Source organism: Ambystoma mexicanum, chromosome 6p (assembly GCF_040938575.1).
Source record: "Ambystoma mexicanum isolate Mex_15411 chromosome 6p, UKY_AmexF1_1, whole genome shotgun sequence".
In the NCBI taxonomy this organism is placed as follows: domain Eukaryota; kingdom Metazoa; phylum Chordata; class Amphibia; order Caudata; family Ambystomatidae; genus Ambystoma; species Ambystoma mexicanum.
This window is the reverse complement of record NC_090935.1, coordinates 1,448,454,741-1,448,473,356: the sequence shown is the minus strand read 5'-3', so window position 1 is coordinate 1,448,473,356 and position 18,616 is coordinate 1,448,454,741. Positions and strand designations below refer to the sequence as shown.

General features: G+C 45.3%; 1 protein-coding gene and 1 long non-coding RNA gene across 5 annotated transcripts in view; both read left to right on the top strand.

The window, feature by feature from the left end:
* Positions 1-18,616, top strand: part of LOC138510502 (zinc finger protein 154-like) — a 256,353-nt gene that overhangs the window by 5,833 nt on the left and 231,904 nt on the right. For all 4 annotated transcript variants that reach the window (XM_069626202.1, XM_069626201.1, XM_069626204.1 and 1 more), the window contains exon 2: positions 4,089-4,215. In XM_069626202.1, the coding sequence (XP_069482303.1) occupies positions 4,089-4,215 (127 nt within the window). The remainder of the gene's footprint in view (positions 1-4,088; positions 4,216-18,616) is intronic.
* LOC138510504 (uncharacterized) lies at positions 1,777-4,017 on the top strand. Its single transcript, XR_011280400.1, has 3 exons — positions 1,777-1,876; positions 2,021-2,151; positions 2,260-4,017. It is a non-coding gene; the product is annotated as an uncharacterized lncRNA (long non-coding RNA).

Sequence of the window (18,616 nt, the reverse complement as noted above, 5' to 3'; positions counted from 1 at the left end):
ACTCGCTTACAAGCTAGAAGCTACCCTAAAAGACAACTTACATAAGCCAGGAAACGAGCCCGCAACTCCAATTGAGACAACCTTATCCATCCAGAACGGGAGCATCCCTCGCCCCCTGAGACCCGAATTACATGTGTGGTCACTTTCGGCACACACAGGTCACAATTAAAGAACATTGTGAACAAACATTGGCATATTGCATGCTTGAACCTACCGGATGAACAGCCTCCGAGGTTCGCCTACAAACGTGCCAAAAACATAAAAGAACACTTGGTACACTCTCTTTATCAACAAGACTCCATGTGCGGTAGCTCCCGCACACTCCGTCCCTTACAAGGTCACCATCCATGCGGCAATTGTGTTGCCTGCAAATTCACCAAGAAGATGAAAACTTTTTCCATCGGTGAACGACAATGGATTCTCAGAGATCTCTCTAATTGCAAAAACCAAAATGTGATTTATTGTATTGAGTGCCCGTGTGGCCCTAGATACATAGGTCAGACCAGCCGGGCAGTCAGTATTCGCATCTCGGAACACCGTTCAGAAATAAGATGTAAAAACCTGACAGCCCCCTTAGTGGAGCATTACCTTACCATGAACCACACCCCCAACGACATCTTGTGGTGGGTGGTGGAAAAAATGAAGGGTGGACCTGATACCCAACACAGCCGCCTGAAAAAAGAATCTAGGTGGATTCACCGCCTAGATACATACCACCATGGACTGAACGAGATTTTCCAGCCACTCATTTAAGGTACCCATAATGAGGAGCTTGCTGGTCTGACCCCATAATGCAAACCCCCCCGTCTGCACCATTCTTGTGCACTTGGACACATTGCATCATCACATGAGCCAATTATCTCCGAATGTCTTTTCAGTCTTTGGGGCCTTTGTGTGATATAAATTTCATATACAGGTGCCGCGGCACTCCACACACAAGTACCAATATGTTCCCTTTTTCTGACATCATCATACAGTAGCACTTGGTTATGTACATACTTGCACAACTATGTGCTGCTCTGTATTAACACACACTAACCTGCTATGAGGGTCGCTCCCTGGGCTACACATGAGCAGCTACTTAGATGCTGTATACCCGCGTCTTCTACGGATCGTCATGGCTACAAGCACATCGACCAGCTTTGAGAGCGCGCGCCCGTACTCGCAGACGGACACGCTTCCTGATCCCACAGGATTGGCTTGCGTCATGGAGCTTCGAGCTCCACGCACGCACGGTCGTCAGGGACGCCTTTACATTAACAACGGCACCCAGCGCCCGCGCCACTACTGACAACGCTTAGATGCGTTCAACGCCAGTCGGCAAGCACGCTCGCTCTGCACAAGACGGACTATTTGAGTCTACCGATCAGGTACGGAGACCCATTTTTCTATGTATTCTTGGTCGTGCACTATATACACATCGGGTGACGTTTTTCAAACAAGTGGTCACGCAGTTTCTTGGATTGCAGCCCTTACAACTCCCCTTTAGAATCGCTGCACACGGCATCAGACCAAATGCCTGCACACACATAATGAGCATGCGAGGATACACTACAATTCCTTGCCACTTATACTATAACACTAACGATACCAGTGCAGTTCACCGACACGGACTAGATTATAACAGCATCCCCGGCAAGTTCCCCCCTCTTTTTTCTCGCATTCATTTTCACTTGGCATATTTTGGAAAACGAACGTAACAAAGTCTTTTAGTTATAATCTCTATGGCTACCCTTGGTCGTCCACTTTACTTTGGGCTTTTCCCTTTAAGTGATCCTGACCTATCCAGGACTCGTTTCAGCAAATAGTCAGCTGACTAGAAGAGATACCACTGAACCACCCACCACTTAGTGGACCACAATCACTCGACCAGCAGGTACCTCTTTCAATAATCCCTCTGTCTACTACGGTAGTCTTACTATGTTTTTGCACCGCCCCCACTGGATGCCATTGTAAGCAGTGCAGGCCCTTTAGAAGCTCCTCTTATACTACTTCTTTTGTCTTTCTGTTCTCCACACAGAATGATCGTGTAAACCACTATTACTGTCCGGGTCCGCATATATCTCTGCAGGACCAAGTCTGGGGACCTCCAATGCTCAGCTACTGGCCTCTTGGTGAATGAAAACCGAGAACTTGGGATACACAGCACCGGTAGGTAAGCTGCCAGCACGGTGCTCTGAGATCTTGTGTATTATTATTCATGCCTGATTATTGGCATTCCACAAATATACTCACTGGAGTTCTCTATATACATTGCAGGGTCACCCCCACGGAGCCCTGATGAAGGTGGACGTAATTTACTGAAAATCCGCCGAAACGTGATACGAACTGGGAACACCTGTTTTTAACGGTTCCCTGTTGCAACAGACTCTGTATATTCAGTCTCTGCCACGTTGGCTATAAAAAGATATCTTGTTTTCCTTATGACCCTGGAACATTTATTGTTACAATTAGAAGGAATACCTAAACATAAATAGGAAATCATCCACTAATTAGGACACTTTTGAAATTTGGGCGACTTTATAGCCCCTCCTGTTTCTATTTTTTCTTTGGATTTATTACGAAATACCTATGTATTCACATTAGTATGTGTATTGTTATATAATAATGTAACAACCATTGAGATTTGTCTGCATACTAATCACACAGCATTTTATGTTTACTTTGTTGTATATATTATATCCCCCTTTTTTTGTTAATTGATGTCATTGTTAATTGTCAATATTTTTGCATATGCATGTTGCCTTTGCCTTTCCCAGCATTTCCCTAAATTTTATGCACTATATGTTTGTTTGGACTATTAGCAAATAAATCATTGCTTCCATATCTTTGTATTCTCTAACACAGTGAGCGATTTGTACTTTTTGACCCCAAGTTTGGATCTGCTACTTAGCAGACCAACCTCCATATCAAACTTGTGGACAGGCCTAAATTACTGTATCTGTCCAACTAAAACAATTGTCTTGAACATTGTACACTAGTTAGGGTACATTCATTAGTTTACATGTTATGCTCTATGGCTCAGTACCCTTTCTGAATCGAGCCCAACCCTATTACCCTTCGGGGTCCTTTATGTTACCACATTTGCAGATTAAACAATCAACCGCATTGCTTCATGAGAGCAAGACTTGAGAAGAAGGTCCTCCTCTATGTTGTTTTCCATGGCTTCTGCATCCAGTAATTAAACTGCTGCCTGTTAGGTCTACATTGCTGGAAACAAATACTTACAGCCTCATTCATGGAAGCGTTTTATAATGGTGCAATCCCATAGGAAAACGTTCTGTGAATCAGGCCCTAAGTGTGAAAGAAGGATGTGCCACCCAGAATGCTTGATGGGGGTGCATTTGGAATTATTTCAATCCTGCAAGGCACTCATGACAGCTGTTGCAGAAGCAACAACTGGGGAAAAAAGTCCAAGATGCTCCAACATGTCTTGTTTCTCTCCGCTTTGGAGCTTCTGCAGTGCCAAGCCTCCCCATCATTTCCCCTCGTCGATACAACATTGATAGAGAAATGTGCTAATATAGTACCTTGTGTATTCTTCATTTGTCACCTTTTTTCCAGCAAAATGTATTAACACTGGACTGAATCACCAACACGTGAAAGCTGTGTGTTTTTGCTGTGAACAATGACTATAAAACTCGTTAAACTTATTTCCTGGATAGGATTAACCGATTCCTGTGTAACTAAGACCCCATCCCTTAGAATTAATTAGTTTGTTCAGCAAAAGCTTAGGAGTGGAAAAGGTGGCATGGAGCCATTTTGTCAGGCTACCCTGCCCCTTTGATACATCCTATTTGTCCCAGGAGCCCTGCATTTGTAATGGTTAATGTATGATTAAAAGGGTATGTGGTGTTTGGTTGTACAGAATTTAAATAAACAAGTAGTTTTCTGGATACTGCTTAGATATTCCCATTTGATATGTTTTGATGCAGTTTTCTCATCTGCACGTATTGCTTTTGACTTCTGAATATGAAACACTTTGCACGGCTTTGATAATAAAGGATTCCAAAAATCTGTTCTCTTATACGTGAAAACATATATTTCTCAATATGAAGTAGCTGAGTTTCTCATTTGTGTTCTGCCAGGCACATATTACATTCCAGGATGTTGCTGCCTGTTTCTCTGAAGAGGAGTGGAAGTTGTTACATGAATGGCAGAAGGAAATTTACAGTAACGTGATGAAGGAAATTCACCAAGCTTTGATCTCACTAGGTAAATTTCACACCATTTATTCTCTTGATCTTGTAAAATCTTTGAAGCAATTTTAGTCTAAACTACTGACGGAACGAGCAACTGTGGTTGGGGCAATCGCTATATGAAATTGGTAGTGTTGAGGCTCAGGCATAGGACCAGATGTGCACCGCTGCAGCTGGTGAACTTTGTAAATACCCATCATTATTTACTGCAAAAGCAAGCGCTTCTTCCACATGTCCAGATTACATGGGGGAATCTTCATTACATTGGACCTTCTCCCTCATCACACACAATCTTTACTCTGATCAGGATCTTCTAGGTACAGTTGTCAAGTTCATAAAGGAAACAAAAGACAATCAGGCCTAAGCATCTGTGTTGCGCATGCATTTGATTAATCCTCTTGAAAACTAGATGCCCCCAGTAGGGCCTCCCTTGTGACTTCTCAAACTTAGGTGGCCCGGTACCTAATACGCATTACTGTTTGCTCCGAACTGTGGTAAACTAGGGTGTTTTTTCTCCCCTCGCAGGATTCTCAAACTTAGGTGGCCCGGTACCTAATACGCATTACTGTTTGCTCCGAACTGTGGTAAACTAGGGTGTTTTTCTCCCCTCGCAGGATTCTCAAACTTAGGTGGCCCAGTACCTAATACGCTTTACTGTTTGTTTGCTCTAATTGTGGTAACTTGTGCTTGCCGCTCACTTCCTGTCTGCGTGCTCTCGTTTCGTCTGTCTCCCCCCCCCCTCCTACTCCATGGTGCTCTCTGTCTCGCCTATCTTCTCTAACTGCTTCTCCATTGACTATCCTGCTCTCCTCACTAAATCTGGTAGGAAAAAGTTTAAAAAGGACATCCTGGTCTCCAACCCAGGCCTCCCTATCGCTGACACCTACACTAGTGCCTGCTCTAAGGAAACTCTCACTGACATCCTCTTTTTCGTGCCTTCGCCTGACCTATGGACCCTTCATATGGTCTCTGTGCTCTCTCCTTTCTCCTCCTCTCCCATTAATGGTGGCACCCGTTGGGTTGTCCTCTTGGCCCCCTTCCGCTCCTCTAAGGCCATCATTAATGTCTACGCTAATGGGACCATATTGGTCCAAGGCCCTCAGGCCAACCTTCTCCTCTTCGATAGACGCTTCCCACACCTCATCAACTTCCTCTCCTCTCCTGCTGTCCCCCCTCCTCTATCCTTGGCTACCTTGCCTCTACCCTCCCTCCCTGCCCCCTCTCGTGCTCCTTCTTCACCTCCTTCTTCAACACCTCCGCAGGGCGTACCTCTGATCTGTACCCCTCCCCGGAAGTTCTTCAAGGAGGGCAACCTTCTCCACATTGCCACTCAATTCTCGCTCTGCCATCAAGCACTCCTCTGATATCTGTCACCTTCTTGAGGAACTGGACCTCGACGTCCTCTGTCTCACTGAGACATGGTTCACAGCCAGCTCTGCCACCAGCTTTGACACACTCCTACCTGACGGTTACAAGATCCTCTCCATGCCCAGGCCTAACCGTGCAGGGGGTGGTGTTGCCCTTATCTTCCCTGAGTGGATTCCTGCCACTGTCACTCCTACGCAGACCTACTCCTCTTTTGAATGTCTTGTCTGCCGACTCTCTCTCTCTCCTAGCCATTCCCTTACCGTGGCTACTATCTATCGGCCACCTGGTCAAATTTCCTCCTTCCTCTCTGAGTGGGCTGACCTCTCCTCCTCACTCCTGTCCTCAACCACTCAACTCCTCTTTCTTGGCGACTTCAACATCCACCTTGATGCCTCCAGTCCCCCCACTGCTCTCTTTCGTGACCTCTGCGACTCTCTCTCACTCTCTATTCTCCCGTCTGGGCCTACTCACTCTGCTGGGCACACTCTTGATGCTCTGATCTCTTCTGACCTTCCCCTCTCCGTCCCTCTCTCCACTCCTCTCTCCTGGAGTGATCACTTTCTCCTATCCTCCCACCTCACCCTCCCTACCCCACAGGCAAAGCCACCCTCTTCACTGCCACCCACCTTCTCGGTCATCCGACCCATGAAGCGTGTGTCAGTTGAGGCTTTCGCTGCTACCTTCTCGCCCCCCCCCTGCCCCTTCGGCTGACTCCCACCCTGACACAGCCCTCTCCATGCTCCACTCTGCTATATCTGTTACTCTTGATATCCTTGCCCCTGTCATGAGAATCCGCCTGAAGCCCAAAGCCAAATGTAACTCCTGGTATGACTCGGATCTCGCCACCCTAAAACGCAAGTGCAGGGTTGCAGAGAGGAAATGGCGTGCTTCATGTTCATCCTCTGACAAACTGGCCTGCCGCCTGCTCCAAAGGCAGTATCGGCTCTCCGTTCTCACCAAGAAGAGAGCCCTTATCCAAGCCCGCATCTCTGCGGCATCTAACAACTCCGCCGAACTCTTTAAAATCTGCAAGGAGCTGGCCAACCCTGTTGCAGTCTCTACCTCTCCCGTCCCCTCCCAGGCCCTCTGCACTGCATTGGCCTCTCACTTCATCTCTAAAACTCAGGACATCCTGTCCTCGCTCTCCTCCTTTCACCTCCCTCCCTCCCTTCCCGGCTCTTCCTCTGGCCCTTCTGCAGTCACCCCTCCTCCCTCTTTCTCTGCCTTTCCACTTTTCTCTGCTGACGAGGTTTCCAGACAAGTCCGATCTATGAAAGTCTCGTCTAAACAGGTTCACCCCTGTTCCTCCAAAACTATCAAGGACCACATCGACTCCCTGGCTCCTGCCTTGGCTGTCTTTTGCAACCACTCCTTCGCCTCTGGAGTCTTCCCTTCCCCCCTCAAGCACTCCCTTGTGCACCCTCTTCTCAAGAAACCCTCTTCCGACCCCTCCTGCCCGGCTAACTATCGCCCTATCTCCACCACTCCCTTCCTGGGCAAGCTCCTGGAGAAACTGGCCATCTCCCAGCTTAACCTCCATGCTGAATCTGTTGGTAGTCTTCATGACCATCAATCTGGTTTCAGAGCTGCCAGAAGCACGGAAACTGCTCTCCTGAACATCCGTGAAGACCTGCTCTTGAACCTCGATTCCAACACTCCGTGTGTTCTCATTCTGCTCGATCTCTCCTCTGCCTTTGACACTGTCAACCATGCCATCCTGCTCAACCGTCTCCGTGAAAACCTGGGTATCACTGGTCAGGCTCTGGCGTGGCTGACCTCTTTCCTTTCAAATCGACCCTCCCAGGTCCAACTGGGGTCCTTCCTCTCCGACATCTTTTTCTCCACCTGTGGTGTCCCCCAGGGATCTAATCTCTCTCCCTGGCTGTTCAACCAGTATCTGGCACTCCTTGCCCACCGCATCGCCGCTCTCTGCCCTAATTTCCAGTGCTATGCGGACGATACCCAGCTCATTTTCAGGCTACCCTCAGCCTCCCCCTCTCCTTCCCTCATCTCTGACTGTCTGTCTGCTATCCAGGAATGGTGTGCCGCCAATGACCTCTGCCTTAATGCCAGTAAGACTGAGATTCTACTCATCGGTACACCCACTCCCTCCTTCCCTGCAGCTCTCTGGCCTGCCTCCCTTGGCCCCCTCCCTGCTCCTACCTGCAATGCAAAAAACCTTGGGGTCATCTTCGACTCCACGCTCTCCTTCTCTCCTCATATTTCTGACCTCGCTAAGAAGTCACACTACCAGCTGCACCTCCTCAGAGGTATTCTTCCCTTCCTCTCCTTCCCCCAAAAGCTCACTGTCTCCCGAGCCCTGGTTCTCTCGAAGCTGGATTACTGTAACAGCCTCTATCTTAATCTGCCTGCCTCCACTCTCCGCCCTCTGCAACTCATCCAGAACAGAACTGCGAGACTTGTCCTTGGCCTCAAGCCCAGGGACCGTATCTCTCCAGGACTGAAATCTCTACACTGGCTCCCAGTGGCTGCGAGGATAAAGTTCAAAACCCTCTGCATTGTCCACAAGGCCTTCTGGGGCCTTGGTCCTAAATACCTTCAACTCTCTCTTCCCAAATATCTTCCTTCCCGAGCCCTTCGCTCATCCGCCTCCAACTCCCTCAGGGTCAGCCGCTTCTCGAAGCAACGAGCTGGGGGTAGATCTCTCTCCGCGGCAGGGGCCTCCCTCTGGAACAGCCTTCCTGCCTCCCTGAAACTTGAGGAGAACCATCTCCGGTTCCGGAAGCACCTCAAAACGTTCCTCTTTGCTTCTGCTTTCTCTCTCCCTCTCCCCTGCTGAACAGCTAATATTCTTCACTGAAACTGCACTGATTCTGCAACTGGACCACTCTTAACGGCCTCGGTCCTGGGCCCAGCCACTCTCCACTTGCACTGATGCCCTGGAACCCCTCTGCACTGCGGGACTGTCTCTGTATCCCTACAGCCCCCCCCCCTTTTCCAGCACTTGTTCTGCACTTACCTTGCACTTGCCACCAGCTGGCCCCATTTATTTATTACTTTACGCCACTTACCTTGTACTGCACTTCCCCCCCTCCCCTCCCCTTGCACTTTTCCCCCTCCCCCACCACTGCACTTGCGCGATCTGAATGACACCTGGCCTAGTAGGATCGTTGTCTGTCTCCCCTTGTTCCTCCCCTCCCTGCCTCGTCGCGCCTTGAAACACCTGTGTATAGGCGCGTTACAAATGCCATATCATATCATATCATGTGTGCACCAGATAGTGAGACAGACATGCATGTTGAGAAGTCCAGGTGTCAAATCTGCAGACATCCATCAAACAAACCTCCACGGCCTCAGCCCCTAATGCTGAAACACTCCTGGCTGATCGAGCACGATCATTAGGCGGTCATGTGGCACCAAACTAATCATAAGACATTATGATCAGTGTTCATATCCATGTGCATAAAGAGGATGCCAAGGGTTTCAGCCGTTGTGCCCACCACCAAAGGTGACTGTCACACTTGCAATGTTCTTGAGATCTGCTCAAGTAAGTCAACTACTACCTTGGAAATCGGACTAGGACATAACGGAAGAACCACTTCCTGCTCAAAGTGAAAAGATAAACATATTTTTGGGCTTTATCGCTTCGTAGTACTAAAGCAACCAGAAGTATCTCCAAGTGCGAGGGTCTGTAGACCAGAGCCCCAACATCCACGAGCCATCTCTAAAAAAGAAATGGAAGCCTAGAATAAGTTTTGTACAACAATGGGTCTAACAACGCATTCCATAAGGTGTCCAAGCAGGGGGCCTTGACAATTTTTAGTATCAAGGGCAAGTCCCAGTGTGGCCGAATAACCCTGGCAAGGAGGTTTGTGGAGCAAAAGACATTCAAAAATCCTGAAATTAATGGATCCAACAGTGGCAATCCTCCATAGTGGAGCCTGAAGGCTTTAATCACAGCCCATTGAACCTTAGTGGTGGATAGCACTGGATATTTGTGGAATCCTTCCAGCAAGAATTCTAGAATCAACAGCAGAACACACGTAGATGCATCAACTTTTTTAAATTAAAAAACATGCTTGAAAAGATTGCCGGTCGTGTGACTAAGCCGATCCCTATTTAAAAAAAAAAACGCGCACACCCATGTTGCTTTCCTGGGAAATCGATGCTCACGATTCTGCCTTCTGCAGGGTCTCGAGTCAGCACAGATTCTTTAGGCCTCTCCACAGCCTCTTGTTCCACTCGGCACATCAATTATCTTAGGTCTCTGCATGACCTGTGGTTCCCACACCATTCTCTTGATCGCATCAAGTATCTCTCACCACTATGTTCAGTGTTCTTTTCAGGCAGGCAATATTGTATTCCTTCTACCAGGGCTCTTCTTGGATTCGTCAAGGAGGCACCTGTCCCTCAGCCTTCCTTCTTTTACCTGTTTTGGTGGGTAGAAGCTTCCCACAAGTTGTATCGTCCATGTACCATTAACTCTTGTGGTGGAACCACTGGTCTGCCTCTAGAGAAACTGCTGCACAGTTGATAGTATGAGGACTACCTTTTCCCAGGTAGCAGTCTCCCCAGATATCAAGTGAATAGATGAAAGCAGGTCTGCTTCCTCCCAGTCTTCCTCTCTTGCTGGAGTTTTCCAGCCTCTTATATAGTGCTGGGCCGTTGGCTGCTTTTCTAAGCTCGCTCAGGATTGGTCTTTTCATTCAGTGGTTTGTTGTAGGTTTCATGATTGGCTGTGCCGCTGATGACTTCATTTGAAACGTGTTCTCATTTTTAGCTAATTTCAGGTATTTATAATTTCTTAATTGAAGTACAGATTGTTTAAAGTTCGACCAGAGTCTTTAAATATGGGCTGGCCCATTAGAACCATTTTGGACATGCAAATGTGCGTGAACGCTGCTCTGCAGAGTTATTGCTGCAAATAGTGGGCTATTGTTTCCGAGACAGTGAACAGCCTGTTCCTCCCTCTGAAAGTACAATGATGTACGTGTGTTTTCACTCATTCATTTCTCACTGTGTTTGGCGTCGTGTGAACTCCAGCAATTCCTCTTTTGCTCCTGTGTTCGAGTCTATTAAAAGGATGCAGGTAAATTGTGTTTTATAATAACCATCCTCTACATTGTGATCCTTCGCTGTTAGTCCATTATTGCAGTTTGAGAAGAATTTGAACATGCCATCGTCTTTGTTCCAACAGTTTGACAATTATGGGGCATCTTTGGGACTTGGAGTGCTGGCCCAAATTTTAGGTAAAAAAAGTTCCTTATCTATTAAGGAAATATTGTGTCTCGCAGGAGGAGTCGAGCACAGGCAATCCCACTCTATCTACCCACTGGGCACATTGTGTAGTGGCTGAACCAACACAGTCCCTTGTGACTCTGCCCCCTTATATAAAAGGATGGAGACTTCTTCAACTCTGCACAAAACGTCTAGACTTGTGCTCTGAGAAAACATTTCTTGTCTCTGATAAACAAACACCAGCATAGTTATACCAGGACTACCAGGCCAAGAGGCCAGGAGGAGCCACGTTCAGGAAAGACTGTTTTGTAGAAGAAATTCTGTCCTACTGGATGTGGTGCAAGCCATGGCACTTTAAATGTATAACATTTTTTACAGCATCATTGTGTGAATCTTGTAGTGGGCACCCATGAAATATAGTAGGTTGATTAAAGAGTACCCAAAATAGGGGTATGACTGTTCTTTGTGAGCCTGAAAAGATATGTAATTGCTGCAAAGGTGAGACCTTCCTCTTACCAACAATAATAGAACACGATTAGGATTAGGGGGGTAGCATGAGTAACCTTTCTGTACCACCAGGCCAATAATAGTGATGTAAATAGGTGCAGGGCTACCCCAAACCTAGAAATATGCACAAATCAATAGTAGGAGAATTGATCCTGAATTCACCATCTGGGGTTGCCATATGGCATAGGATAACACCCTCACCACCTCATCACAGAGACGGACAAAAGCAGTGTGTCCAGAGCCACTTCAAAAGATGTATACATACGTGTGTGATCAGTCCTACAAATAAGCAGCATACTAGACACTTTTACTGCCTATAAATCGGCAGCATTGAGTAAAAATACTCACTAAAAAACATTAGATACAACAGACACATAGGACCTGCCCGTGCTTCCTCTCACGCAGCCCCGGGGAAATATTCGATTCAGAGTTGCTTACAGAGAAATTCCACACAAAGAAGTTCTGATATTATTACTGCCTTATTTGAAGAGGTACTTAAAGGTAATAATGTATCTTTTAATTTGCTTGAATGACTATATGCTAAGAAATACTAATTACACAAAAAATCTGCTTTAGAGTTGAAATATATTTCTATGTATCTAAAACATACCCCCATTGGAAATCAGAATTGGGGGTTTTACTCCCCCCAAAAAAGTAGGGCGTAAAATACATCCACATTTGACTTTTTTTTTTTATTGTTATATAGTTAACACAAGTCAACTTAAAAAAAAATGTCTGTTTAAATATTTGTATTAATGTTGAGTAAAGGCAAATAGTACAAACAAAGTTAGTCAATTTTAGGCAATTACATATCTTTAGTACAGTCAAAACCTGTGCACTTGAAATAAACATGTTTGGTATAATAGTTTCATTTAACTTATTAGGGTATAATAAATAAAACAGAACAAGGGGGAACTTGGACACTGAGACCGGACATATAACATAGGGTAGGAGTAGGAAAGAGGAGAAGATTTACTTAAATTGATATCGATTATTCATGAATGTCCAAATATAGTATGAATCTATTCCATTTTCTGTTAAATGTATGCATGTAATCAAATAATGAAGCATGACATTGTTCCATTCGATGGATGGAGCAGATAGAGTTCCACCAGAGATTGTCTGAAAGATTGGTAGCATTTTTCCAATTACATGTAATATTATGAAAAGCAATGTTTATAAACAAGTTAAACAGAGAAGCAGAGTCAATTTGATTTATAGCAGGGTTTACTGTAGAACCAATCATACGATTAGCAAGTGTTAATGGCTCTGTTAAAAGAAAAATTGATTGAATTTGTGTCCAAACTTTAGACCAAAAAAGCATGAACATATTTATATTTGAAGATTAAATGACTTAAATCAGCATTAGGTTCAAGACATGACCAACATTTATTGGATAAGCCATCAACACTTTGGCAATACGAGAAAGAGTGAAAAAATCACGGTGGAAAATAAAAAAATAGGTTTGGGTGAGATTGGCGGCTGGAGATGTAGAGTGACATACTTTCCAAATTGTAGTCCAATTATCTAAGGAGGGCTAAAGGTTCCAATCTTCTTCCCATTGTCTAATAGTACTAAGATTAAGTGAATTAGAGGAGGGGGTTCATTTAGAAACATATACATCTTGGCCACATTAATAGACCGATTATTAATTAGAAGGTTTAAAAACTGAGAAGGGGATTTCTGATTAAAGGAAGAAAGGGATTTAGTGATTGATTTGATTAAAGAAGTGTAAAAGGGGAGATCAGAAGTAGGAATATTGTATTGTATTGTGAGTAAATCATTGGAAAAAAGGGATTGCTTCTGAGTTCTGAACTATTTGTTTGATGAATTTAATATCTGAAGTGTACCATCAGTATATAGTCGCAAGGGTTAGATTTGGTAGGATTCTGTTTGTTAAACAATAGAAATTTGTTTTCACGATTGACTTTATTGAAAGAATTACCAGGAAGTTTATTCCAAATAATCTTGAAAAAGTGAACCGATGGGTAAGTAGTAATGTTGGGACAGGATGAAGTAATTAGAAAATGTGAAAGGGAAAGTGGAGAAATAAGGCTAGCTTCAATATCGATCGAAAGAGGATCCTTATCAAGACAGGGCACAAAGTGTTTAAAGACAGCTAGTTGTTTTAGGACAAAAGATTTATGATAAAGTTGGAAATTAGGGAATTTTACTCCACCTTAAGATTTAGGAAGTCTCAACTTGTTAATTTTGATGTGAGGTGTTTTATGATTCCATAGAAATTCAAGAAGTAAGGAGTCAAGTTTTGTTTATAGAAGGAGGAGTGAATTACAGTGGGGATCATGGATAGCGAATAGAGGATGAGGCAACCATCTTTCAGTCATTTCAGTGACTTTTTCAATTAAGGAGTTAGTGTTAAGATTGATAGTAGTATAAATGTCTTTAGCAACTAAAAGTCCTAAGTATTTAATATGAGATGATTGCCATGATAAACCAGGTAGGGGTTATTGACAATATTGCAAACATGAGTGAGGGGGATAACCTCTATTTATCCAAATTAAATTTTTAGCCAGAAACTGTGGAATAGTCATTAATAGTAGAAATTAAATGCTGGAGGGAGGAAGCAGGCTCAAAGACGTAGATTAGAATATCATCAGCGTAAGCAGAACGTTTGGCTTCTATATTGTTTATTGTATTGTATTTGGTTATTTATATAGCGCTCTTTCCCCACTTGTGTGGCCTCAACGTGCTTTTTCCTTGGTTGGAACGCCCTTGGTGACCGTAGTCGATGTGGTTGGAAATTCTAGGGAGTTTAGCTTAGAATCATGTGTGCATATTGCCGTTCTAAGACTTGGGTTGCTGGCAATGCTCAAATAAGCAGCCCCAGAGAGGTCAGACACGTGGGCGGGTGCTCTTGAGGGTTAGAGATAGATTGCTATTGTTGAGAGCATCTATGTGAGGCCAGCTATACCGGGTTCCTTTCTGTGGTGGTCGCTGTATGCTAGTGGCAGAGGTGTTTAGGTACATCAGGTGTTTCAGTCTGGACGGCTATGTGTGAAACTAGGCTGGATGTGCTTAGCTGTAGCCGTAGCCTATAATGAATGGATGTTTAGCCGCGCCTGCGGCCTGTGTCCACACTAGTGGTGTGAGATAAACGTACCGTAGGCTGCAAGATTGCTTATTTGTCCAAGTCTAGAATCGCGAGTCCAGTGGTAGAGGGCCTAGGTTTCATACTGTAGCCGGTATCCGCATATAATAAACAGGGATGGAGCCTAAAACCTAGATTTGAGGATCCTGTACAGTGGGCGAAAGGCCTATGTTTCACAGTGCAGTACAGTAGGTTTACACACAAGGTAAACAGAGACTGAGGCTCCCCCTAGATATGACAATCCTGTATAGTGGGAGAGAGGTTGTGCGAAGGACAAGAATTACCAAATCAGTACGAGGTTAAATACTCCAGTTACTGATAAATACAAGTAAGTGACGGTCTAAATGGAGCTATTCATTTAAAGAATCCCAAAAGATTTATCTAAAATATTCAAAAAGTGTCTAATTTTTTTATTATATAAACTTTTCAATTGTAAGTAAAATAACAGCTTGTTGAGTCATACCGTTATAAAGGAGTACCAATAAATGTCTTTCTGGGGAGAGAGAGAAGCCTATTCCAATAACGAGCGGGTTACCTGACACACATCATCCCGATCAGCTGAGTGAACGTATCAGATTACTTCTTACTCTAAGCCGCTGCTGCAGGCCTCCTCAGTGTTCCATCCGTGTACGCGCTGTCATCGAGGAACAGGGAACCATAGAGGGGCGACGTCGGGAGGCCGGAGAGAGGTGATCTAGCTGGTAAGTGTAATATAAGTGCAGCGGTAGCAGTAAAACCATGTTAACACGCTAAATGTGTGAAAACGGGTCAGTGAGGAAAACCAGCTCTGTGACAGGACATGAGCAGGTCGACAACCAATCTAGTCAGACGTGATAGTAAGAAGCAGAAAAGTAAGAGCTCTTCTGCAAACAAAGTTGTGTTTTGGAACCACGGAATGACATCCTTTATGCAAAAAAGTTGATCCGAAGCGTGTTTAGAAAGAAAGACATCTCATCAGCTCTCGGCGCTCCTCAACTACGCGGCCATCTTCGTTGCCGCTCGCCCACGCCCCCCCAACACAAGTCATCTTTTAATATGTCCAAATTAGAATCGTATCTAGGACTCTGTTTACCAGTCAGTTATTTGCAGGAAATCTCAAGGAAATCACTTCTGCAGTGCCAAACCGCCAAGCTTGCAAAACTAGCACAGCTGGCAGACACATTACAAGGTTACACACTAGCAGCTACTACATACTCCTGTCAGTTTCTACACCTTATCTATTAAAGGATAGTGACATGCTTCGTTGCCCAAAGTAAGGAGAGGTCATGTAACCCAAGGAACACACCTGTAAGCAAACACTTGGTCCTCCCTTGAAAATAATGAAAGTATACAAAACTGCAATGTTGAATACAACAATGCCATACTAGAGGGTGCATTTAAGAAAGCACAAAACATGCATCAAAGTTGTGTGCAGAAGAATCCCATATATGGCCATTATAAGGGAGGCATGCTATTACAAGTGAAGACAGACACAAGAGATGCAAGGTTCAAGGGTGATCATTGAACAAGGGTTGGAAAAACTCCTATCTTGCCCTATATCTAAAGATGGGAGCACGCTCTACCTACCACCAAATAATAAATAAAACGGTCCTAGTCATGTCTGTCAAAATAAAATGGCTTATACTAAATAAACCCATGGCCTGCCCATATGCTATTACAATAAATGGGTGCATGGAAAAAGATGTATGTAAAGGAAAGTCAGTGTTATAACATAAAAGATCAAGATGACTTGAGTCAGCTCTCCTCCCCACGTTGGACAGCACAGAGTAAGGCGGACCCCATAGACAGGATGACACCCTCTGGCTCAGGATCTCAAAACAAAGGCAGTTCAAAACATGGATCGAGGCTCGCCTGGCCTTCCACGTTAAAGTCACTTTTCCAGCGTTCCAAAAGTTCTTTCACAGTTCAAAAAGTTCACGTAGGTCTCCCTCCATCGGGCTCGGACCTCTCAAAGCTTTAACAGTTCACATTAGTCTCCCTCAAATGGGCTCGGACCCCTCAAACAAGTACCTGATTCAAAGCAGATCTCCCTCAGTCGGGCTCGGACCTCGCAATCGCAGAACTTGCAGGGGTTATGTGGCCCAGTGTCTCTTGGTATTGGTAGTTAGGTACCATAAGTACAAAAGTTCAAAGAAATCTTTCTCTTCAAGCATTCACCTTTTCCCATCCCCTTTTGCCGGGGTTAATCTTGACCATTACGCATTCTTTAGGCTCACATCAGTACTTGCTCAACAGAGACTTTCGACTGGGCACTGTCGCTATGCCAGACCACTCTGATATACTGTATCATTATTATTCGCCTCTTGCTTGCGTCAACTCACCGGCTGTATTGGTTTCTTTGTTCGTATCATTGATTTGGGAGCCAAGGACGATACCACAGCTGCGGCTTCACCTCGTCAACTCAGCCGTTCACCTGCGAGGGCTGCTGGTATCTTTCAAATGCAATGTTGGAGGCACTGTTCTCTTTCGCTCTGTCCTCTCAGGGGTCTCCCTCAGTCGTGCTCAGACCCCTCCTTAAAGTTTCTCACACAGGTCTCCCTCAGTTGGGCTCGGACCCCTCTTGATTTACAAAGTTTTAAAGTCTTTGGACTTCATGTCCCAAATGCACTTTTCTTTCGCTCCCGCTTCATCAGCTCCCCTATACAGCATTCCAGGGTTTTCAGAGCTGCAGGAGGTAAAGGGGATACCTTGTTGAGGTCAGGGTCTCACCACCTGCCCCTCAAAGGCCTAGGCTTTCCTGTTTTGCCCAGGGTAGGAGCTCTGGTGTGGGCACTGCCAGGTAACCCCCAGCTTCCCCTGGTTTGGCTCTCTGGTGTTTGAACTCCCCACTCCCCAATGCAGCCTCCCTTGTACTCACAAGCCGAGTTAGGCAGTCTTCTTGGTCCAGGCCTTCCAGCGTCTCTCCAGCTCGAATTCTCTCCTCTCAGCTTTTGTGCACTATGCATCATCCCCAGCGCGCTCAAAGTCTGTTGATGTGTTCCACCTTTTATACTTCCTGGGAGAGTTAACAGGTTTCAGGTGGGAATGATTGTAAAGGGAGGCCTGGCCTCATTACTGGGACAAAATGGCGACTGTCCATACGAATACCTGGTGCATTGGTTTCCATGGGTAATCTTCACAGCTCCCTCTCACCTATCTACATCCCAGTGGTTTGGTAAATGGGATTTCTAATTATGGGAGTTGTTGTTTTTTCAAGAGGTGGTAAAAATATTGTCAGAAGAAGGGGAACAATTTTGTTGTTGTGAGATATAGGGTGTTGTGTGTGTTCTCCTACGCCTCTCTTTGATGTGGGTACCTATTGGAATTGGGGAGGGGGCAACGGGACAAGACTTACAACAAACTATAAAGGTGGAGGAAGAGTTGGGTAGGGGTTTCTTGTGAAAAGGGGGATAACGCGTCTTGCCATCTGATGTCTCACCCCCACTCCCAGAGGACCCCTCACCCAGGCGGTCTTCGTGCACTTGTTAACCCCCAGGTTCTGGATCCACAGGCAATGGCCGTGCCCTGGCCACCTGAGCAAAGATCCCTGGGTTCTAGATAGTGAGACATGCTTTGGTTTCTCGCACCATTTAGACCATAAAAGAGCAGTAAAAAAAGCAAGACCATACAGGAGGGTGTCTCCAAGGATGTATGTGAAAATAAAACAGTCACGCCACAAAAAAAGTAAGAGAAAATCACAAATGTTGGGCCTACTTATTTCCATCATGGCGATGGGACCTGGCTTTTTGGTCAGTCATGGATATTTGAATATAGGTAGTGTTGTACACGTCTGTCGCCATTTGTTCATATGACTCAGCTGACCCCCTCATCCTCGTTCACCTTAATCAATCAGCAGGAAGGGTGGGGCTCCTGCCCCCAAGCATCTTTCTCTCTCTCTCTCTCTCTCTCTCTCTCTCTCTCTCTCTCTCTCTCTCTCTCTCTCTCTCTCTCTCTCTCTCTCTCTTTCTCTCTCTTTCTCTCCTTCTCTATCTTTCTCTCTCTTTCTCTCTTTCTCTCTTTTTCTCTTTTTCTCTTTCTCATTCTCTTTCTCTTTCTCTCTCTCTCTCTCTCTCTCTCTCTCTCTTCCATTCGCCTCCCCCGTACAGCGCCCAATTGCTTCCCTGCTGGACACATTCTGTAAAAATCTCATACAGATGTAAATGTTTATATTTTTCAGAGTGATAGCTGTCTGCAGGCAAAAGTAAGTCTGAATGCAAAATTCTAAGGCCAGTAACATGGACGAACCGCTGCCTGC